The following is a 24,558-nucleotide window of genomic DNA, read 5'->3' on the forward strand; positions in this document are numbered from 1 at the left end:
TTTATCTTGCTGCGTGTTGCACAATATCTGTGCAATACGGAGAGATAGGCTGCTGGCCTTGGCTGTTGGTCGGCCTGCACAACAATGTCAACCTGGGCAGGAAGAAAGAGGCCGAGATGCAGGGAGGTTGAAAAGGGACTTAATTTGTGCGCGTCTGGCTGTGAGGGACGTTTGATTAAGGTGTCTCTTGTAAGTGTATATAATAATGTAAATGTCTCTGATGCTGATACTTCTATCTTTTGTTGTTTTTTGGTTTAACCCTTTCAGTCCCACCTATCTTTAATTTCAAGTTATTTCGCTGAAATTCGTTATATGTGACTTCTTACACTTCGTAACACCGATAGTATTCAAGGATCTCATTTTATTTATTCACATACTTTTTTACATAATTTTTTAAATAATGGACAGAAATGTACCGCTGGGACTTTGGAGCACTTTTTTCTCTCTCGTCTAATATTCCCAAAAAAAGATAAGCCAGTGATTTTTCTTTATTAAACTCTTTATTTTAAGAGTTTTTTACTTATAAATCTACATGGAACTCACTTTTATGATTTTAGCAATTTTTCCTTCATCATAAAATATCGTGATAAACAATAATTTTCTGTTTTTTCTAGAAGTATCATATAAAGATGAGTGAAATTTACAATTATTAGCTGTAGTTAGGTATGGTAATGTTGAAAACAATTTCTTGTGGCATTAAGATACCAGTATACAGCACAGTGAGAACACTATATATACGGCTAAGAACGCCACGAACCATGCTAATTAGAAGCTAACAGCACACATTTAGTGTCCTTAGACTTATACACTCCTAAACCTGTGGAAGTGTGTGAAAAATCAAATTCCCCCCTTTTTTTAACTCTTCGTCTCCCTTTAGGCAAGGTAAGCCTTTTCTGTGGACTCTCACAGTTCCACATGCTAATGTCTTTTCAGACGTAAGCTGTTCAAGAAGATGCAGCGATGTATGAAAAAATTTATACATATCTTTTTCCCCAAATATTTTGTGTGAGATGGAGAACAACGCATTCTCCTAGGCCATATTTATTAAATTGTTTTTCAATTCCTCATCTTTCCCTTGATGTATCCTAAAGTTTTTGTGTATCCAATCATATCACTGATTGCCCAAATTTTGTATCCCCTTTGATTGGTTTCTTAGGGTTGTACTGTTTCATTGAAATGCGACCTTTGAAAAGGTCCACACTTTCATCCACACTCCACTCTCTCGTCCCTCTATAAACTGAACAAAATGTAGCATTGAGTGAGTCTGTAAGGAGGTGTAATTTGAAGCATTTATCTTTACATTGTAGTGTTATCTTTGAATTGTCATTTATGTGTAAATATCTCAAAATTTTCTTGAAATCTGATTCTTGACATTGTCCGTTTTACAACAGAGACGCCCAGATCAGGCTGAATAGACCAAAAATGTTTTATACTCAGTAGTTGGTGATAGCCCATGAGGAAATAAGCTCCTCTCGTTTCAGTTTCAATGCATGCCCTTTTTTGCACAGCGTATAAATATCCTGCTGCTTAGATTTTTCCAACCTCGGATACTTTCAGTACATAGAAAGGGCATCCCATCTGGTTCCTCGTCATAAGGTGCATTTTCAATAGTTTCCTCATCCAGATCCTGAATCGCGGAATATTCTGATGCCTCAGGAGTTGTTAATTCATCATTATCTGCAAAATTACACCCATTAGTATGAGGAACCTCGTCTCAGCACGCAAAATATAATAAAACGACCAAAAATTTTTGAAACAAATATTTACCTATATTGGTGTCTTCCCCTATATCAGAAGGTAATTCTTCGAGTAAAATATGCTCAATTTCCTTGTTTCTTAAGACTTAAGAATACTATATCCACCGTAATATTTTGAAAATAAAGTGCTTGTGAGCCAAAATTTTTAAAATAAGTTCGGTAAGTTTTCGTAATTTTTTTCACGTAGCGCACTCTTTTGGGGAGAACTTTAACCGGGCGGCTAGTAATAAGTATCAGAAATGTATCCCTGAAATCCAATTTGATGTACAAATGAAGGTCTTGGGTTCACGGGAAAAATAACGAGTGGTACATATATGTACCTATGGTACTGAAAGGGTTAAGCTGATGAATATGTGATTTATATATGAAATAAAAAATAAATTGAAAATAAAACCCCTTACTTATTTTTTGAAACTACTCTTTTAATAGTTGTTACCACCTACAGGTTTGTATGAACTTGATGATTCCATTGATCACTGTTACCTGATGGTTGTGTCATCTGCAAATATAACTGGAATAGTTAGTGTAATACATTCCGGCAGCTTGTTAATGAAGGCTAGAAATGGCAGGTATAGGTTCTAGAAAATTCATTATGGTTTCCCACATTGCAAAGGAAGGGGCCTGCAGATGACAGTATAAATTAGCTTTCTCTCTTGTAAATAAGATTGAATCCATTGGCTAGCCTGCCTTGGTAGGAGAGTTATATAATTTACTCTGCTAAAAGATTTATTTGAGATCAATAAATGAGGTGAGGATTCTAAACAGTCTTTGGACTCCAAGATATTGTCATGGAAGGTGAATTATGCCGTATTGATTTATTTATTATTCCTTAAGCTGAATTGATGCTTACATGCTGTAATATTTTTCAGTTAAGGAAGGTATTCTGTAATACATTGATTTTTCAAGAACCTTTGCGAAGGAAGATCTAAAATTCCATATACTGTTATCATCTCGATTTGTAAATAGAGAAATAGTTAAGTAATTTAATTAAATTGTGTGAATTTCTATTTGACGAAAGATTGATAATAAATATCTGGGAATGGAATTAGAATTAACTTGCCAGAGCTTTTAATACAATTTGAATTTTAACACATCATCAATCTTAAAATTATTAGGAATGGCATTTCGGTTGGTTAATTAATCTACATTATACAAAATTTTCCTAGGATCTGTCATGATTTCTCATTACATAGCAGCATATTTAATAATTTTTTTTAGTATTGTCCATCTAAGGAGAAATTATCGCCATGTTTACTTAGTCATGTGATAATCTTCCATCCTTGCCTCTAATTATTGATTTAACATCCTCTTTAGCCTGCAGATATTGCCTTGACATGCAGCAAGCATGATTCTCCATGCTCTTCAAATATATCCTTTACAAGTTAATTATTACTCTTACCTTTCCACCAAACCTGTTCTGCCTGGGATTTTTAATCATTCAGATTTCCTCACATCATAGTCACCTCTGCCATTAGTTACTCCAACCTTCTCATACTCTTCCTGCATGTCTATTCTTTCCTGTAAACTATTCTTCTAAAGTTTATGGTATTCCCTTCCATACTCAATCAGATCTTCCACATTCGTTGCATTAATAAGATTGAAACAAAAAGTTTGCAGTGGATAACAGTTGCATCAAACACAATGCTATTTACCCCAATTCTTTATCATTCCTAAGCTGCAGTGTTCCTGCCACTACCCGAGGTTTCCATTATTAATTCAATGAGCTCCGAACCCTCGACCCTGTGATTGCTATAATTCATGTGCAACTGAACCACCACTATGTTTGTGGTACATACCTCATTCTTACCACTATTGTCACAACCTATTGTATGACAGCTTCCTTCTTAATCCAAGGAGGACAAGAGTTTGCCCTCAATATCTTTCTTACACACCACCAGAACTGTGCCCCCTATTCCTTGTTTGAAATTTTAACCACAATGTGGTTAAGCTCGTTCTACATGATATATTGAACCACTCAGTTGCATTCACTGCCAATGTTTTGACTTCCATTTTAGCTTTATTAATTTACCACATGAGCTTAGCTTGAGGCATAACTATGAAATGAGGCCACCTAAGGAAAATCAGTTGTAGTCCCTGCCTCTTAACGAAGGGAAAGGAATAACATACTCTGTGAGAGTATAAGTAACAATAAATCTTTTCAAAAACAACAATGTATTAAAAATATCACAATCAAATACATACAATATCAGAATACACATTAAAATATCTTACACAATTAATTCCAAAAATAATGCAAGCCTTCGCTCATCAAGTACAATTATTCAGGCTTCACTGCTTCTTCAGGCCAGACAGGAAATTAAACAGGCGGTCCTGTTTTGCCATGGCCTCGGCATGCATGGCCGCCCGCTGCTCCCTGCTGGCCTGCAAAGATTGCAGTACTGAATCCGCACTTGGTCTGCCTGAAAAGAGAGGAACAAAAATTGAAAAGAGCCGCTTTAAATTTTGCTACATTAGCTACAATTTTGATTGATGTAATACAATTACAAATAGAAAAAAGTGATCTAAATTCACAGCTCATAACAATGCTGAATACATCTTGCTTGGTGAACTATACAAAAGCTTATAAGTTGATGTTCCAATGTGATTTGGAGAATTTTCTGAAGGACGAAGAAGCTTCAGCTCAAAAGTGATCATAAAAAAAGCACTGCGTAGACTGATTAAGTCATATTTGTAAAAACATCACAGATGTTGCAGTCAAAACCAATAGAACTCATTCGATCAGTTGGCAGAGACTTACGTCTTCTTCCACTGCTACTTCCACTTCCACTGCTACTTCCACTGCTAGGTGATGATGAAAACTCTATGTGTGCGGTATCTACCGCTCGCACTGGAGCCATCCATGGCTCCTTCTCAAAGAAGGAGTCCATTAGCTGAAAGGATAAGTCACACTAATTAAAAAAAACTGGCAAAACTAAATAACATTTATCAAGGTGGCATGAAAAGTGTAATACCTCCAAATAAACCCAATTTCTTCTGGAGTTCCCACTCCTATTGTTGTGGTCCTTGATGGACCTGTAGGTCTTTTTCAGGCCATTTATTTTGCTTTTGCACTGAGGACCAGTGACAGCAACGCCATTGGCCCTCAGTGCATCAGCTAGTCTCTCCCACACCTTCTTCGCCGACGTCTTCCCAGAGCTCAACATTGGCTCCTCCTCCTTGAACGTCTGCACAAGGAGGAGGATAGCCTCATGGGTCCAACGAAAGGTATCTGCAAAACACATTCTACAATTAATGACCAGTCTTATTGTTAGAGGTTACACAGAACATCAACTTGCATACTTTAGTTTGTCCTTCTGAATTCACGAAGGGTTTTGCATGCATTGTAAGGTAAAATTGAGGATAATCACATAAGATCTTTGCTTAGGTCTGACCACACGAGGCAACTAAAATATATTCCACAGTGCGCAAGTAATGTGTTCCAAAATGGGTTTTTTATCCCTCTGCATGATATAAAAAGAGGAAAATGATGGAGCACATGATGAGGACCCCACACTAAAGTCTCCTTACTTAACCAATATTGAATGCCCAGAACTTTAACAATGCGCTTAAGGTGTCTTAAGTAAAAAAATTTCTAGGATACACATGAAAATGTGAACGTGCAAAGGAGGCGAGAAATCAGTACCAGTATCTGAGATTATATTAAAACAGTACTGTCACAATATCAGAAAAATCACAGACGTAGTATTAAAAAAATACACAGCAACATACACTAACGTATTTGTGGCCTAGTAATAACATCGTCAACTTAACAGCCTAAGCCTTACCGTCAAAGGAGATCTCCCCTCGTGCTTGGTTGACCAAGGGAGGCTCATCGTCCAAGTCTTCTAGAACAAAATAGTAAAAAATGCTCATTAGCGCAACAGGATGATTTGCAAACAGGCTGTAATTGTGAAAAGCTTTGCGGGATATCTTACCGTCAACGCCTGATACAACGCGTGCAGCCGGCTGTGTAGCGGTTGTGGCCATGCTGCCATCTCCACCTGTAAATATCAGAAATCAATATCTCAGAGTTGCAGCGAAACTGTAGTAGTATAAAATAAATAAATAACTGTATTTAATGCACGGGAAAACGTAGCTAATTGATAGTGAAACAATGCAGTGATATCTACACGCACATGTTCATAGCATAGAAGAGCGGCACGATACTTACGTCCCATTTTCGAGAAATATTCACAGAAAAATATATACGCAGTAACAAAGATAACATTGTAATACACGAGTTTATAATAATGAAACGCAAGAGGCATTGACTTACGCTCTAGCGGCGGCCGGTGGTCCGGGCCACGTGTTTCACAAACAGGATCTTCTAAAATGAAAAAAAATAACACGGAAATAAGAAATACATGCCCAAAGAGAGAAATAGTTTCATTAAAACATTTCACAAAGACGTAGTAACATACCTTGTGCCCTCACGGACTTCATTAGGTTTGTGGCGAACACCATGTCTGAAAGAGGTAAAATTCGCATTTGTAATCGAGCTCTTCCACTATATATAATTTTTAAAACACAATTACAATTATATAAATGTACGATATCTTACCCATGTGCGCCTTCTCCGCTACCGCTGGAGTGACTTTTAGCGAAAAGACGCGTCCTGACTCCGCGTCCAGCAGTTGCAGGGTTACCATGCCTTCCATTACTTGTAATCTACTCCCTTCAAATTTCCGCCACAAAATGACTCGCTCCTCCTCGAACCCTAGTTTTCACAGAAGCGTCTGGAGCGAGGCGGGAAACGGGTGTGTGACGTTTTCCGTGACGTCACACCTTAACCTGTAGCGCTCCGTAGCGAATAACGGACCGCTTGGGAGCTCGTCGGTGGCGCTACGAAGCATTAGTAGCGTTCAACGGACCGCACCCCAAGCCAGCGCGTTTCGGTTCGGTCGGACATGGAGAAGGGTAGGAGAAGATATTAAAAACCGCACACATACGTAACAGACCCGAGTAAAATACACTCAAACGACCGAAGAAGCTAAAGGGAAAATAATAGATATTCATCCGTTCTCATCTGATCCGGGATACTTCATATAAGCTTTTGCATTACAACCAAAAGCATTTTGGTCTTATGTTGGGGAAGTTCAAAAGATCTACCGTATGTTCGCTGAGAAACGATAATGTGTTGACAAACAATTCCGATGAAGCAAATTTATTAAATTCCTTATTCAAGAGCGTGTTCATCGAGCCTTCTGAAAACTCAAACGAGACAGTTCACAATCTCTGCATACGAAAAATGCCGCCTATTGACAATAGTGCGCAGAATAGAAAATATATTAAAATCGCTAAGTCCAAATAAATCACCTGGTTCAGACGAAATTCACACATGCACATTCACATACAGACTTATAGAGGACGAATTGAGGACATTCTTTTGTTATATTCGTGGAATAATCTCTCACCGAAATTATGGGAAATCTATTCACATCTGGCTGCGTCAGCATATTATCTCCTCCTACATTGATATTAGTAGGTCGATATCAGTATGCGGTACCTATAGAAGAGATACGATTTAGTGTTCCACGAAACCGTGACCGATTGCAACGATTAGCCTCGATAACCACCGGGAATATGGCTCACGGCTTCAACGATGAGAACGCGATTGAGTTCATTATACAGTCAAAAACTTGCCCAAGAAAAAGTGCATACTCACAAGTTAAACTGAAGCAGAAGCGCGTCAAACTGAAAACCAATTATTGGAATCATATTTATAATGGACCCATGAAGACTTCAGGATGGGAAGTTCGCTGAAAAATTTGGAGGGGGTCAGGAAGCTCACCAAAAAGAACGGCATTTCTCATAGACCAGAATGGGAAAATGGGCCTAAACTTCTCCGCGATTCTGCTGAAAAAGGACAAATGGAGGAGGCACAATTTCTTATGGCGAATGGCTGCAATCCAGACAGCAAAAGAAGACTGACAGTTCAAACTAAATATCTGCTACGTTTGGCCGTAAAGCATGGAAATTTAGAAATTATGAAGACTCTCCTGGAGAAAGGGGCTGACGTAAACGTCAGCGACAAGGATGGCAATACACCTCTTCATGAAGCTGTGAAAAGGAAAGATGTGGGCGCAACTGTACTGCTGGTGGAATACGGAGCTAACGTTAACCCCAGAAACAACAATGGTGAAATGCCACTTCATGTCGCCTTAGAAAAGGGACTTATTCTGAACGCAGAATACCTACTTAATCACGGTGCCGAAGTGAACAGCGTGTGCACTAATTACTTCAAAGAAGGTTACACCCCATTGCACTTTGCTGCAGAAAATGGGTACGAAGGAATTGCAGACTTGCTTTTAAAAAAGGGTGCAATCGTAAATGCAATAGCACAGGGGATAACACCTCTTTCCTTAGCTGCAAAAATGGGTCATTCTTCAATTGTGAATTCCCTTCTGATGCATGGAGGTGACGTGAATATCTGCAGGACTTCAGGAATAACTAAAGGGAAGACTCCACTGCACTCGGCTGCCGAGCAAGGTCATGCAAGTATTACTAAAAATCTCTTGAAGCATGGAGCAGATGTCAACTGTCTGTGTACAGCAAATGTCCAAGAAGGCTATAGTCCTTTGCACTTTGCAGTTAGAAAAGGACATGTTAGTGTTGCTAGAATATTGTTAGAATGTGGAGCTAATGTTGATGCGCAAGGTAAATCAGGAGATACCATATTACATGTTGCTGTTTCCGTGGCAAAAACAAGCATGGTAGAAATGGTACTAAATTATCGTCCTGATGTGAACAATGAAAATAACCGGTCATCCCTAAATCTTGCACTCAATGGTAGTCCATTGTTATATCGAAAAATCGTTGAACTCTTGCTTCAAAATGGATTTAATATCAGAGATGAAGCTGATGTAAATGCTGTGTCACAATATTGTAAGTCCTCAATTCATGCTGCTGCTCTCAATGGATATGTTACAGTACTGGAAGCCCTTCTGGAACTAGGGGCAAGTGCAAACTCAAAGGATAAAAATGGCCAAACACCACTTTACACAGCTGCGAAGAAAGGTAACCTGCAAGTAATTGAGACACTCGTGAAATATGGTGCAGATATTGATTCTAGGGATCAGTGTGGTAGAACAGCCCTTCACATTGCATCGTGGGTGGGCCATGCAAGTATTGTGCGAGGACTTCTAGACTATGGTTCAGATGTAAACATCACCGATAGTGGTAACGAAACAGCCCTTGATTTTGCCAAAAAAGCAAAGTACGAATCGATTCGAAAAGCATATTTATACGATTCAGATGATGATTTATTATGTTTTCAAGATGATTATGTTGATAATGCTTTTTGCTTATATGATGATGTTCATGAGATTCTAGAGAATCACATTGTCAAGTTGAAAACTTTCAATCTACCTGGAAACGGCAAATATCAGAAATCAACAATCAATTCTAGCCAGAGACTAAAAGTTTTTACGGAGAAATGCATGGATGAATTGGTAATGCTCAGACACACTTTCGTTGGAAACACCAAGCGTTCATTTTTTCATCTCTTAACGAAAAGCGTTCATCATTTAGCAATTATTCTTGAAGATGATAATGTCTCAAGTTGCATTACACAAATTCCTATAAAAGAAATTTTCCCTTTATATGGCAGCATTATATGTGGCCATTTAACGATGGCAAAACATAGGAGAAAAATCCTCAAGGAAGTTAATGCTTGTGTCTTCCATATATTTCCTAAATTAACATGGGATTGCATCCAAAAAATAATACCGTACCTTAGCAACGGAGATCTAATGAGTGCCATACATGCTTGTAAACTGAAATGTGCAGTTCTATAATTAGAGAAATGTTATACTTTCAAATTTTTAATCGAGTAATTGGTAACAAAAATATTCCTGTACTCATTCTGGTATTTGATTTTATGTGTCCTTTCAACAGGCAATTCTCATAAAGACCTTTAGTAGTGGCATTATTCTCCAAGATACCCCATGAAAAGAAGAAATTCATATTAAATGTTTTTCTCACGACAAGTTAAGTTGACAATAAATATTTATATCGGTAATGATCGCATGATACAAGTGGTATGTATTCAATTTAAGTTGTAAATCTTATACCAAGTAGGGATCGATTTGTTACCTAGGATAATAAACTGCTCTTGATTAATTATTGCTATTGAAATTTAGCTAATTTCTAATTAGTTATAAGAGCCAATTATAATTATGAGAAGGAACTTCACCAACTAATAGAGTTACATAATTACTTTCATGCATCTTTTTGAAAATTCAATAAGTTGGCAATGTTCAAATATTGTCTACATGGCGTCTTAATAGAATAAATGTAATACACTTAATGAATGATAAACCATTAATAAAAGCGTTGTAATTGTAGTTCCCTCTTAAAGAAAAAGAGTGTTCCCATTACATATGTACGCTTTATACTCGGTACTAATAGGTACAATGGTACTGAAAATGTAACAGTAACGAATGTAAATGAATGAAAATGTAGTCATGTAGATCTCAGTGACTTTCAGTCACTTACTCCACAAATATCAGATAAATATTTAATGTTAGTTTCACACTCTTCACAAAATTGAATGAGGATGTGCAGTGCGAAGACTTTAAACAGTTAAGATATAGTTTAGTTAGCTCTGGTAATGTGATCGCTTTTTGGGTCGTGCACCCTGGAAAGCAGTGAAAATGAACTTGTGACAGTGAGAGAATGGAGAGTGAAAAGATAGACTTTCAATAGAACACCCATGGACCAATGGTTACCAAGGTGGAATTACAAACAACCGCATTCACAAAACTTGACCCAACACTAAGGCCGCATGGAGAATTTGGTCAAGGAATTTTAGCCAACTCTCACCCCAGATATAATTGGGATATACAGCAGCAGATTCGCCCCTTTCAAATGAACCTTCCTAAGAAATTTAATCTCCCATCCAATTAACCCATCTGCCAACCCAAATATGTCTCTGGATACGACCTTGATCAAAAATTTTTAGGACAGAAAAACCAGGTAAAATATTTTCAACAAAAGCATACCAATGTCGACAAGAGAGCCTCAACACCTTTCAAAATATTTGTTTCTCTTACAGACTGATACCATTACTCCTGTGTCTGGAACTGATGCGATATGCTCGGAAGACATTCCTACTACTGGGAAATTTAAACTGGAATTCGCCAATATCCAGGTATTACCATTACTTAGGTTTTTAAAATTGGGCCATTTCCCCTCAATTCAACATGTTATTGATCCTGGTTCTAAGCTTTTGATCAAAATGGGTTTTCTCACAATGGTTTCTAAATCAAAAACATAACTGTGATACCATCTTTTACTAGATTCCATAGCTTGCAAGATTTTTCTGCTGCAAGCGCTAGCTACAGCAGAGTCTAGGACAACAAACTAATGCCAAAGACAGGCCCGGCCCAATGTGTAATCCAGGGGTGCAGCTAGGAAGTAAGGCTAGGGGGGTTCCAGGCACAACTAATATTTGCGGGCCTGGTGGTATTGCATACTCACCAGGGTAAGCGGGAGGTGCGGAGGCCCTCCCCAGAAAACATCAAGAAAAATGGTTCAAAATGGTGTTTTATGGCTTTCAAAGGGAAAATTTATTGATATTTACACTAATCTTTTAGTAATATTAATTCAATTAAGTAAAATAGATTTAACTTAAAAATTTCTCTTGAGCTCTGGGGGGGGGGGGGTTTTATCCCCCAAATTCTCCCTCCCCCTCGCTTTGCCACTGGTGTAATCAACCACAGGGGACAGCATGAGTCTCCAGGCTAGCAGGGGCCCACAGAGCGTTAGAGAATTAAGAAAAGTCAAATATCAAGGTCATAATTTCCAAACAAAATTTATATAGCTAAGTAGTGTCAACATAGGGTACATATATTTCACTTGGATCATTTTTCTGCGTAGAGCATTATTTTGTTTATAATAAATGCTATGAAAATTTAAACATTCAGCGATAGTTACATATTTTTAGCTTTAGAAGATGCATATGTGTTTGTGTGTAAAAGTTTTTCCTTCGAAAATTGAGGACCTTAGAAGCTAAGTGCAATTTATTTTTAGATAATGGTTGGTGGGGTACACAATATGGTTGTAACAAAGAGATACATGTAAATCACTGAATCTATATGCATATTCCTATCAGTGATTCACTTGTTTCCCTTTGCCACAACAGAATTGTGTACCCTACCAACCCTTATCTGTACTTATCTCCATAAATAGAAAATTTCACTTATCCCCCATGGCCTCTAAGGTCCTCAATGGTACTATGTTTTTACATACTATATACGTTCATGAAGTAATACTTTTTCAATATTCTACCTTTGATTGTGTCATTGATTGACCAATGATATGGTAATTGGGCAATTCCATTTGTGAAGGAATTACCTTTAGAGAGAATTATGCAATAGGATATTTCAATTGGTTTGTAAAATACAAAAATAAATTGTAAAAATTTTAACTGTGCATGATCAAAAAACATTTATGAAGGTGATTTTCAAGTACATAAACAAAATTAATTATCGAAATACCTTCTAAACAAGCCCATAATTAACATGTGACGGAATTACTGCGAGGTCAACCTCCTAAGTTTAATGATTTTAAACATCTTCAAAGCTCTGTGAATCGAAGTATTGTTTGAAAACTTTTAGCAAGGCTGTGAATAATATTTCAAACATTGATTTCTTGAAATTCAATCAATCAGCTGTTGATTTATAAAGATAAAATATTTCCAGCCTAGATTTTAATTTGTGAGAAAAAGTTGACATTTTCATGGAAATGCCCAATTATGAAGGATTTGGTGCTTTCCCAGCGAATTTTGCTGATGAAGTCTTCTCGAGAAATCAGCTGGGTCAGGATGGACATTGCTGCTAATGCTTTCATAGCCTTCTCTGCCATCGTTATCAGGGTGAAAGATGGACCTGGTTAGTCAGGGCCAGATTTACCTAAAGTTTCACCATAGGCACCTCTCCATTGAGCACCCCTCCTCACTTGAGCCCCCCCCTCCCGATTTTTATGATAAGGCATAGCCACTTGTATGAGGTAAGGTTCGGAAAAAAGGAATAAACAGAAATATGGCTGACAGCATAAGTTTATGCTTGAATTTTTACGCAGGGAAAACATAGACAATTGAATTAAAAGTAAACAGCTTGGAGTAAAATTACATGAAACAAGAGCACAACCAGGATCAAAACTAGGGGGGGGGAGGGGCAAGCCATGGTTGTTTAAGTTGTAGGTAAGAATTAAGCATAGAAAAGGTGAATGAAATCAACATTTTAAGGAAACTGTAACAGCTCTTTATTAGTTTGTAAAAATTATTTGCTTGAAAAAATATTATTTTACTTAACCCATTAGTGCATAAAGTTATTTTTGTCAAATATTCATTTAGGAAGTAATTATTCTGGCTAATAAGGTTTATTTTAATTTATTTCTGCAATACTTAAATTCTCACAATCAATAGTTTAAATAATACAGCCCATCCGATGTATCGGACAGTCAGTTGTGAGTCGTGGTTGTTCAAGTTGTTGGTAAGATTTAAGCATAGAAAAGGTGAACGAAATCAACATTTTAACCCTTTCGCTGCGGTTCAGTATCCGAAAACCTATTCCTAACATGCGGCGAAAATGTTAAAATGCGTTTCATGGGCCCATGGAGCAGGTACTTTCAGGATGGGCGTGGTACACCCTCCGAAGGGTCGCTTATCCGCGGCCCTATCCTCGACGAGCTCATCCACGCAAGACCGTCTCTTCGACCTTCCCGAAAAGTGATCACTCTGACCGCAATTTGAAAATCAATCACTCAATCCGATCATCAAAAAATTATTGTTTTCATCGCACTTCTGCCAATCAAGCAATCAAGCATGTCTTTGAACCGTGTTTCTACGATGAAAAATAACGATTTTGTTAACTTTTCCAGAAACGTGGCTGCGGACAACCGGAAAAATTGCCATTTTAGCAAAGTTAACAAAATCGTTATTTTTCATCGCAGAAACACGGTTCAAAGGTGTACTTGATTGCATGATTGGCCGGAGTGCGATGAAAACAATCATTTTTTTATGATCGGATTGAGTGATTGATTTTCAAATTGCAGTCAGAGCGGTCACTTTTCGAGAGGTAGGCTGCCTGCTCCTATGGTTGAGGAGACGGTCCTGCGTGGGTGAGCTGGTCGAGGATAGTGTCGCAGATTAGCGACCCCTCGAAGTGCTTTGGCAAAAGTGCTGACCGCATGGTAGGGAGGAAGAAAAAGTACGTCCAAAGCAGTCTGCCGTGCGGACGTACTAGGTACGTCCACAGCAGTGAAAGGGTTAAGTAAACTGTAACAGCTCTTTATTAGTTTGTAAAAATTATTTGCTTGAAAAAATATTATTTTCCTTAACCCATTAGTGCATAAAGTTATTTTTGTCAAATATTCATTTAGAAAGTAATTATTCTGGCTAATAAGGTTTATTTTAGTTTATTTCTGCAATACTTAAATTCTCACAATTAATAGTTTAAATACAGCCCATCCGATGTATTGCACAGTCAGTTGTCAGTGTTGATTACAGATTCAAAATAGTACAGAAAAACTTGATAAAATAGAAAATAAAAAGAGCAACCTTTAGAAGAAAAATGAGATAAAAGTAATCAACATATTGAGCAAAATACTGCAATAAAAAATAATTTACTTACCCTGAGCGGGTGACTGAAAATTCTTTCAATGCCATGTCCCTCATGAATGCTTCTCAAGTCGATAGATTCAGGGAATCAACTAAAATATTAGCAGGGTGGTAAAGACAGGCATCCATTGAAACTTAATATAGTATCAAAATGTAGCACAAGTCAACTGGTGACCAGAAAAAAAATTAAATACGGACGTCCGACGTATCGGACGCTACTCGCTAATGGGCTAAAGAAATTTGCAATAGGGTGGTTTCCTATTATTTTTTTATTGCCTACATCGGAAGATTATTACTCCTGGAGTACGTATTTCACGCTTTTAGATTTTTAAATGACGATATCTATTTTTCGCGATTAAATTAAAAGTGAAAATTTTCAAGCACGCGAAAACGCGACGGGTAAGGAAATCTCTCCGTGTGACGTATTTCTGGTTCCCCCTCCCGCCTTGTGAGGTGACCTTGATCGAGGCTCTGAGCGCTGATAGGATGCAGGATGCTAGAGGGTAGCTGAGTACCTTGCTGTCTGGTAGCGCTTGGCTTAATAAAGGTTTATTAATACCTTATCAAACGAAGAAAACTTTCCGACCTTAGCCAGTTTTAATAGGTGATTATTAAGACATGTTTCCCTGAGCTCTGCGCCTCATGCATGCATTGGTAATCTCAGACGATGTATAACTCCTATCTTCTCCTATAGAAACTAGGTCCCTGTGACGTCACGTGGAGTGGCATCGCATGGGCGTCAATCTGGCCCTTTTCAAATGAGGATAAAAATGGGCCATTGCCATTCGTCTAAACCGGTATGTCTAAAACGAAATAATTTGTATATTATGAATACAGTAATTGTGGGTAACGAATCGAAATCAATGCCTTTGGTTTTCTTTGATGAAGGAAACTACCCTATTTTTGCTTCTAGGGGGAGACAGTTGCCCCCTCCTGCCCCTCGCTGGGTACGCCCATGTCATGCAACAGTTTAATTTTTATGCAGCTGAAACACTTTATGAATACCCTTTCCAAAAATAATGTCTAGCCTTAATTCATACAAAAAAAAAAGAAAAACTTCAAAAATAACTTCATTAATAACTTCAAAAATAAAAACATTACGTACTGCTGTAACTGAATGAACTGCCACCCTTGAAGGCGCCCCTTGGACTGCGACGCCCCTAGCACATGCCTATTTCGCCTTATGGTAAATCCGGCCCTGTGGTTAGTGCCGGGTTCATATACGCAGTTGGGGCAATCAAGTCTTCTGTGACCACCCCAACTGTGTACATAAACCCAGCACTAACCAGGTCTATCTTTCGCTCTGACGATGATAGCAGGGAAGGCTATCGAAACGTTGGCAGCAAGGTCCGTCCTGGCCAAGCTGATTTCTCGAGAAGAGTTCATCGACATGGTAATTGATACAAAATAAAGATCAATTAGAATTTTTTTCTTGTGAGATAAATATAGGACTGGAAAAAAATGTCCCACAGTGCCCTGCTGAGATATCTTCACAACTTCATAACAAAGACTTATTGAAATGAAAATATGTACACAACCCTGGTAACTCTTCACTGGAAACTTACCTTAAGTACTTGAGAATGACGCCTCAGCATCGAAACGCGTCGTACCAATAAATAATTTTCCAGTGAAAAGTTACCAGGATTGTGTATTTTCATTTCAACATGGATTTTCACAAAGTAAAAGCCGAATCGATTGAATTCACATAGACTTATGGTTCAAGTTCAAATTAGCTACTACATATGAGAAATTTCATGAAATATTCATTTTTTTTATTGAGATAACCAACAGCCAGCCAGAACCATAATACTTACGGGTTGTGAGTGGCAAAATGGAGGGAGCAGTGAGGTAGGGAAGTAAAGAAGTGTCTGATTTTTCGCCAGGGTTAATGAAAGTTTGTATGCCGGTCTTCCAATCACAGGCTCAAGATCAATGTGTCGTCATGGCACACGGAACCAATAATTGTACTTTGAATATACGTGTGGAGATTAATGTGTGGACAGTGTCTGTATGGGGCTCGGCCTTTAAACATGATTGAAATGTCATTTTTTCTTTTGATCTGTCAATTGTAGTTCTTTTTCTATAAGTTTGAGAGATTTTTAAGGTTTTATGATGAAATTCACGGCTATTTCCAGGTTATTTCACAGTAGACCAAATTCACGGTTTAAAGGTTTTCACGGTTGAGTGGTAACCCTGGTTAAGCTACATTAGCGATCCATATAGTGTGGAAAAGTGCACTACCTGGGTAGCAATAAAAATTTTGGGGAAACTGCCATAGGTAGTCGAGCCTTGGTCAAACGTTTAAAAACGTTTTTCCCGCAGTCAGTGTAAAACATGTTTAAAAACATTCCCGCTGTCTCAGGGTTAATATATGTAGTTAATCGATAAGATGATTTATTATATCAACAGCATGGCATATATAATGCATCCGATGGAGTATGTGTTATAACCTCCGCTGGCTTGATACTTGTTTAGGTCAACAGATGGCTGCACCTGCACCTCCAAACCACCTCTCTCTATGCACTACGGAACCTCCCTTGTGCCTCCTCTCAGCCTCCACACCGCATACACAGCGCCTCCTTTTGAAAAGAGGCATGCATGTCACTACATCTGGAGGACATATGTATGCAAGGAAGAGTTTTGTGGTCTATGCCTGCTGAGTTTTAATTTTGATACTAATTATTTAAAATATTTAACTCGCTAATTAAAAAGCATGATACAATCAACCTCACTGTTTCTTTTCTCATCATTTTTGTGCACATCATAAATTTGTAACAAATGTATTCAAATTCATTCCTCAGTGTATAATGCTGTACCTACTTATGTTTAACCATGGTTTAATTTATGGCTCAAGGGGAACAAATAATATATACTATGTTTAGACAAGATAATTGCCTGTTTCATTTTTCATCTATAAATGCAGATTCTTTCGAGTTGTATAAATTTATACAATTCGGTAGAAACTGCATTGACATTTTTGAATTTCAGTAGCTTTTTGTTGCATGCAACTGCAGGAAACATCAGTATTTTTTATGGTTAATAAATAGTTATCTCCCTCCTGTCGTGAGTACACACCAAATTCCAATTAAAAATTCAAAGAACCAAACTCTAACAATGGTATTGAATTCTTCAAACTGGAGAATAATAACTTTTAAAACATAATGAGTACATTTAGAACTGTCTCTAAGGATCAGCTGTTTCTAAACTACCGTAATCTCACATGTTAATGAAAGCTGCCCCTGGATTACCTAAGTCCATTGCTTTCCTCATTAACCTAAGATATAAAATTAAACATCATCTATTGATCAGAATGTTTAGGGTGGAGGGAGGTGCTGGGACACAACAAACTATATTCCAAGAAAATTAGTGAATTAAGTACAAGGTACCTAGCAACACCTTAGGGGAACTGAATAATGGTACATAATCTTTTCAACTAAGAGTACCGATTATGATCTCTCTATTGTCCATATCACTTATCCCAGAAAAAGAAATTAAATTTTATGAAAATTTACACCTGGCACATTGCATCGAACTATGCATTCAGAGATTTTTAAGGTAGGCATAATCTCCTAGAATGCCTATACATTCATCCGCAGCCATGCACTCACATGAACCTTGGTTGCAAGGCAACCACCCATTTTAGAATGCATCCAAGAGGGCACATAGCCACCAACATATTTCAGGGGAGGATAAGTCTAATACCAGTCACGTATACTCTTTAAACAGATGACACAAATTCATGTTAAATTGCTGAAATATTCAAACGCATTAAAAAGTTTAAAATGTTATATGCAAACTAACTTTGTTTTTAGACAGTCGCAGGCATAGACATGCTCCTTTTAAAACTACAGGATATGAAGAGATGAGAATAATATTATCGTGATACGTCTTGTTTTAAACACCTCTGTATATCATAAATTAATTCATCAATTTGAAGATCCAATTATCAGACACCTGATGGCCAAAGCCTTCCCAATGAAATCTCGATAAGAGGTCATGAGTCAGGATATTTTACCTCCCATACAGCACAGAATAGGATAGTTTCCTTCATCAAAGAAAACAAAGGCATTGATTGCAATTCATTACCCACCATTAGTTTATTCATAATATACAAATTATTTGGTTTTAGAAATCCCAGTTTAGACGAATGGTAATGGCCAATTTTAACCTCTTTGAAAAAAGGCCAGATTGGTGCCCATGCGATGCCACTCCACGTGACGTCACAGGGACCTAGTTTCTATATGAGTAGATAGGAGTTTTACATCGTCTGAGATCACCAAAGCATGCATGAGGCACAGAGCTCAGGGAAACATCTCTTAAGAATCACCTATTAAAATTGTCTATGGTCAGAAAGTTTCCTACGTTTGATAGGGTATTAATAATCCTTACTTAAGCCAACCTTTCCCTTGGGCTACAACCTTGTTGTGGTGGAAAGGCTTGTGCGTTCCTATGACCCTTAGAGCTGCACTGGCGGGATTAATTCACAATTATTCCCAGTAGGGACCACCATGCCAGGTCGAAGGGTGGGAACAAGATGAAAGGTCATCCACTTGATGGTGTAACGTAAAAATACAGTTGGAATGGAAGTGGGGAAACCCTACCAACTATCTCTTCCCTGAAAACATGGAGTTTGATTGAATGAGCCTCGGATAGAATCGTGGGACCCAGCCCTTAAGTGCGGGTGTCATACGTGGCAGCAAGGTCCTCGGGGTCCTAATCATGCGAAATCCTTGCAGAGACATATCATCATCATCTTTTTCAGCAGCAGCATCCCAGGAGCAGGACAAGAAGACCAAGAGAATGGATAAGAAGATGGCATCAATTAATGTAGGGACGTGGAATGTGAGGACAATGATGAGGGCAGGTAAACTAGAAAATATAAAAAGGGAAATGAAGAAAGGGAGGATAGATATCTTGGGTCTATCCAAAGTTAGCTGGAAGGACAGTGGGGACTACTGGAGTGACGGGTACAAGGTTATATATAGTGAAGGGGGGGAAAGTCAAGGTGGTAGCTTTAGTATTAATGGGAAGATGGGTAAGCATGTGGTAGGTATAAATCAAGTAAGTGATAGAATTCTAGTGGTAGAAATTGAGGCACGACCCACCAACCTTGCAGTGGTTCAAGTTTACATCCCCGCATGCAATCATAGGGAAGAAGAAGTATATGAGGTGTATGAACAGCTTGAGGATGTACCTAATTAGAGAAACTCCAGGTAAGAAAAATCTGATAGTGATGGGGGACTGGAACGCTTCAGTCAAGGAATGGAGGGATGGAAACCAAGAGGGAGAATTTGGATTAGGAATTCGGAACGACAGGAGTGAGGAAGCAGCAGAATTTTGCAGGAGAAACAAGTTGTTCATCACAAAGGGCGAAGGTATATGCAGTACATAAATGCTCGTTTCGATGCCTTGCATAGGATTATCAACTTACGAACAAGGTTGTGGAAAGCATCTCGTTCGTATACCAAGGACTTAATGTAGGTACAGTGAGTCCTCGTTTAACGTTGTTGATTCGTTCCTGAAAAAGTCGACGTTAAGCGAAACAACGTTAAACGATGCAGTGTTTCCCATAAGAAACAATGTAAAAAATTTAAATTGGTTCCTAGCCATGTTCCTAACAATCCATTTCTTCGTGAAGAATCCAGAATTTCCCGGGCGAGAATCCAAGGAGGCCAATTATCGGAGCCGTAACTTTAAGCAGACTTTGTGACCAATCGGGAGACACCTGAATCAGGCCAAAACGAAAAAAATCTGAATCTGACACTCGGAAGCACGAGGATGAAGGGCGAGTCAATTTTCGTGATGATATGAATTCTTTAACCCGGCGGAAATCGCGAGAAACATTCATTACCGATTATTCACTTCAGCATGATAACGATTCATTCGAAACGAAACGAATTTTCATAACGAAAAGGTTGGGAATAAGGCATTATTAAATGAAATATAAAAACTAAAAAGAAAGTATTTTAATGGCGAAACATCGATATTTTCAGTAACAGAAGAAATTTTAATTGTAAAAACTCGACCTGCAAACCTAAAACTCGACCGATCTCTCCAGCAGTTGCACCTTCTTCAATTCTTTTAATAATACCAAGTTTTTGTTCTAATATCGCCGTTTTTTCTTCACGTCTGAAGAACCGCCAGGATAGCCACTCTTCTTCGTGGACATTTTTTTCGGTTGGCATCAGAAAAATAAACGGATAATGGGTAAATGAGGCGATAATTATTCGCTCAGACGCATATTTAACATACGCTACCCACCCCAACCTTTTCTGTCGAGCGAAAATTGCCAATCGCATTAATATAGTACTATTTACTATACATCAGATGCGCTTGCGTCCTATTCGCCATTCATTTTTTTTTCGCCGCGCATAATTTGAACAACGTTATCGCGAAGCAATAACGACGTTAAATGATCAAGGGTTTCAATTTTTGGACAACGTTATCGTGAAACAACGTTAAACGGGACGACGTTAAACGAGGACACACTGTACTTGGGAAGATATCAACCCTAAATTGCATCATGCCACATTCTTAATTGATAAAACCAAATGAATGTTCTTGCTTCTATTTATGTTTTTGCACACATTTTAATGAAATTTAAGCACCGGATATTGAAGAGAAAAGAAATTTTGGCAATGTTTTTTTTGCTATTATTTCTAAAAGAAACGTTCATATGAACTTCATAGTTGCAAACTTCCAGTTTTCAGTCCCCTGAACTTCGTGATATCGAGCACCTACTGCATGTGTACTTTAAATGGAGTTTAACTGATTAGAATAAATCAGACATAAATCCAGTGTAGCACTTATAGCGGTGTATCGTGTGTAATATTTGAAAGAGAAAAGTTCCTTCAACAATATGTATGCCCAAAGTATTCCCATGAAATTAAAATATTCCTGTAAAAAGCCAAATTCCTGTATGAATCCTTTGAAGATTATCAACATTGCTAGCCAAAATCGTGTTTCCTGCTGCATAGGCAATCCAGTCAAACATTCCCGCATCAATCGCTTTTTTTGTCTATCACCTTGAAAAACAATAGACCAAGGTTTTACTGCATTATCCAACTATGACAAAAAACACCTTTGTGCATGGTTAGATTAGTAAATACCGTTACGTTGGAATATCCCTCTTGAAAATTCTAGAGGTTTCCTTAAAAAAAATTTTCACCGTTCAAATTCAAACCAGGTTGCTTGCACCAAAAACACATGTTTGTCATTGTGGCTAAAACAAGGCTGTAGGGTTATTGGTCAGAGAATAGGTGCCCCTGAGTTAGTTGTCTCATGAGCAGATGTATTGCAGGCAGTTGCAATTAGGGAAAACATTTTGGAGGAGGCTACGGTTACATACTCTGGCAACATTTCTGGCCATAATTTCTATGCTCCAAAGGAGTTCACTCCTAGAATAATAAATGATTTAATTACTATATAAGTATTAATTTAGCTACAAGAGCCATGACATCTGTTATTAAATGTGGATCCAGCTGAGAAGAACTAGAATAAGGAAAGAAGTAAGACAAGGATGTGCTATGTCTCCAGTTATCTTCAACGAGTTCAAAGAGAAAGAAATTAATGAAATAAAAGAGAAAGTGCCTGGAGTGAAAATCCACAGTGAAAAAATTACCTTTCTGTGATTTTCCTGATGAAATAGCAGAGAGACCTCAAGAAAAGTCAATTAATTATGGATAAGACTATGACAAGATATAAGCTGTGTGCAGATCAAAGCAAAGAAAGCAAAGGTAGGGTATAGGTGGGTAAGAGTACGAATTTTAGACTGTTGGCAGCGCTGCAGGGAAATTTAGTTTTGGCGTTTTAGTTCGTCTACCACACATGGAGATCAAGCCACAATGTCATCGACTGTCCTCAATTTGCCTGGATTTTATGAGGTAAAACCTGGATTTTATGAGGTACTTTTAGTACTTTTCTATGTAATATTTATAACTTCAAACGTAAGAGTTTTAATAAGCATAATATATTTTCTAATAGTTTTGCTAACAATAAGTATTAAAGAAAAACGCACAGTAGTAGCTACACATGATAAAAGTCTGAGCTAAGTTTCTACATTGTGCTGGCACCCAGTGGCAATTCCGTAAATCATCACAAGGAGAGGCTCTGCGCACTCTTAGCCTCACAGTAATAATTTATGAGTAGACCAGCCGGATGTTTTTCCACATCAATCGAAGGAACATCAAAATGAAGTTTCAACTCAACACCCGGACCAATTGACTGATTTAGCAGCAGCACAGAAATTAAAAGAAGATTTTCAAAGATCTGTAAGCTTAATGACGGATGTTGACAAAAATTTTGATTCGCCACGGATAAACCTGACAGCTATAAAAACAAAAAACTCAGATAGGCCTATCGTAAAACCCAAAGTAGGTATAACATCAATTCTACCTTTACCTTAAATTGTAACAGGCCAGAAAAAGGGCAAAAAACCATCACAGAAGTCCAAAGTAATAACCTCTTCCCCATTAAAAAATATGTCGCAAGAGAGAGAAAAGGAGAAAAAGGAAACGGAGATAGCAAAAGCAGAGAGGATGGCCGTGAGAGATCTAAAAGGAAAACTAAAGAAAACAGTAGAAATAAGCAGAAAAATAAAAATACAAAGGCGAGTTTAGAAAACCAAAATCTCACCCAACCGAGCACAAGTGCAGCTCAAACACTTCCCGTTGAAGATGATGAAAGTTTTACCTGCCCAGGATGTGGAGAAACATGTGCAGATGTGGACTGGATACAGTGCGGCATGTGTAAGGAGTGGTGGCACGAGAACTGCACTGCTTATGAAGGCAGTGGCTCTTTTGCTTGCGACCTCTGCTAGTGTTTCTTCTTAGCCACCCATGTGCGTACTCTTAACCTCCAAGTAGGCCAAGAGTACGCAAATGACATTTTTTTCTAAAAAAATTCTCATTTGATTGGATGTTTATGAAGTACAACCAAGCCTTGTATAATTAGTTTTGCACTTAATAAATAACATTGATTTCAAATTTGAGGTTTGTATCTTTTATAAATGCTACGATATAACCCGAAATCTACTAGTCGCGTACTCTTCCCTCCTTTACCCTATTGGTCTGCAGTAAACAAGAAGAAACAAAGACAAACCTAAAACTAGATAACAACAGTAGACTCGTTAATACGAACAACATTATTACAAAGTTCTCGTAATTACGAAGCAAATCGTTGGTCCCGACAAAAAGGCCTACCCAATCCATATTAAAGGAAACATAATTACGAAATTAGGAACCTCAGTCCCGGTCCCAGCCGTTACAAAATGAACTTTATAACTAAGTCCCACGAATAGGCAACAGCATTTAGGTGGATTTACACAACACTGTGCCATAACCATTGCGCTGCGGTTAAGTTCTCCTCATGTACTATGGCCGAGAGCGTTAAGTACGATTCTTAAGTAGGAAATACTTCAGTATCCATGCAACATCATGTAATTAGCTTCATTCTCATTTACATTCTCCTGTACTCGTTTATGAAGTAGCATGTCTCCACTTGCTATTATCTATTCACTTTATTTTTGCGTATGAGCATTCGTGAGAGCCCGCACACTATCGGAGGGCTTCGCTAATAAGGAAGGGATAGTAACAAGAGAGAGAGGATGAGCAAACTTAGGCCCATTTCTCATGGACGCGGACAGTCCACGCTACGCACGGGGGGCGGAGAGCAGTCGCCACTGTTTACATGGGCGCCGACCAAAACTGTCCGCATCCGGCACAATGGCAGCTGTGCGTAGGTAGCTTGCCAGTGTGAAAGAACGCCATACTGCCAAGAGTAATGCAAGCAATTGCTGTATACCAGGTTAGAAGAAACAGAAGAAACCTATAGTGGAGCAAAGAAAATTAAAAGCCACTTACGTGACCACATTTACAAATAAATGTGCTGATGAATATAAGTTTTTCAAATAGTATCAACTGATTTGGGCGTTACTTGGTGGAACGATGAAATGTTCATGGTGAAACAAAACACAGTACTATTCCACAAACTTTTATTTTAACAGTCTACTAGTTTAACAGTCGATGTTTACACCGTCATAATCAAGACTTGATAATGACAGTGTATGAGAGTCTTGATAATGACGGTTTAAACGTCGAAGCATGGTGAAACGAAACACACTACTATTCCACAAACTTTTATTTTAACAGTCTACTAGTTTCGACGTTTAAACCGTCATTA

The 24,558-nt window shown here is 38.1% G+C and overlaps 2 protein-coding genes across 3 annotated transcripts in view; one reads left to right on the plus strand and one right to left on the minus strand.

Moving 5' to 3' along the window:
• Positions 1 to 17,270, plus strand: part of LOC124167601 — a 73,657-nt gene extending 56,387 nt beyond the window's left edge. The window contains exons 10-12 of the mRNA XM_046545581.1: positions 7,497 to 10,733; positions 10,813 to 10,908; positions 16,855 to 17,270. Coding sequence (XP_046401537.1) covers positions 7,497 to 9,553 — 2,057 coding nt within the window. The 3' untranslated portion in view covers positions 9,554 to 10,733; positions 10,813 to 10,908; positions 16,855 to 17,270. The remainder of the gene's footprint in view (positions 1 to 7,496; positions 10,734 to 10,812; positions 10,909 to 16,854) is intronic.
• On the minus strand, positions 3,993 to 6,629 carry LOC124167566. 2 transcript variants are annotated; one of them, XM_046545536.1, is made up of 8 exons: positions 6,319 to 6,629; positions 6,179 to 6,223; positions 6,034 to 6,084; positions 5,693 to 5,758; positions 5,543 to 5,599; positions 4,730 to 4,986; positions 4,516 to 4,648; positions 3,993 to 4,177 (listed from the first exon to the last, which is right to left on the minus strand). In XM_046545536.1, the coding sequence occupies exons 1-8, from the start codon at positions 6,413 to 6,415 to the stop codon at positions 4,047 to 4,049; spliced, it is 837 nt and encodes a 278-aa protein (XP_046401492.1). In that variant the 5' UTR covers positions 6,416 to 6,629; the 3' UTR covers positions 3,993 to 4,046. The 2 variants fall into 2 exon arrangements, with proteins under 2 accessions (XP_046401492.1, XP_046401491.1); XM_046545535.1 differs by having other exon boundaries at positions 5,543 to 5,602.
• Positions 17,271 to 24,558: the final 7,288 nt, after the last annotated feature.

Source organism: Ischnura elegans, chromosome 11 (genome assembly GCF_921293095.1).
Source record: "Ischnura elegans chromosome 11, ioIscEleg1.1, whole genome shotgun sequence".
Taxonomy (NCBI): Eukaryota; Metazoa; Arthropoda; class Insecta; order Odonata; family Coenagrionidae; genus Ischnura; species Ischnura elegans.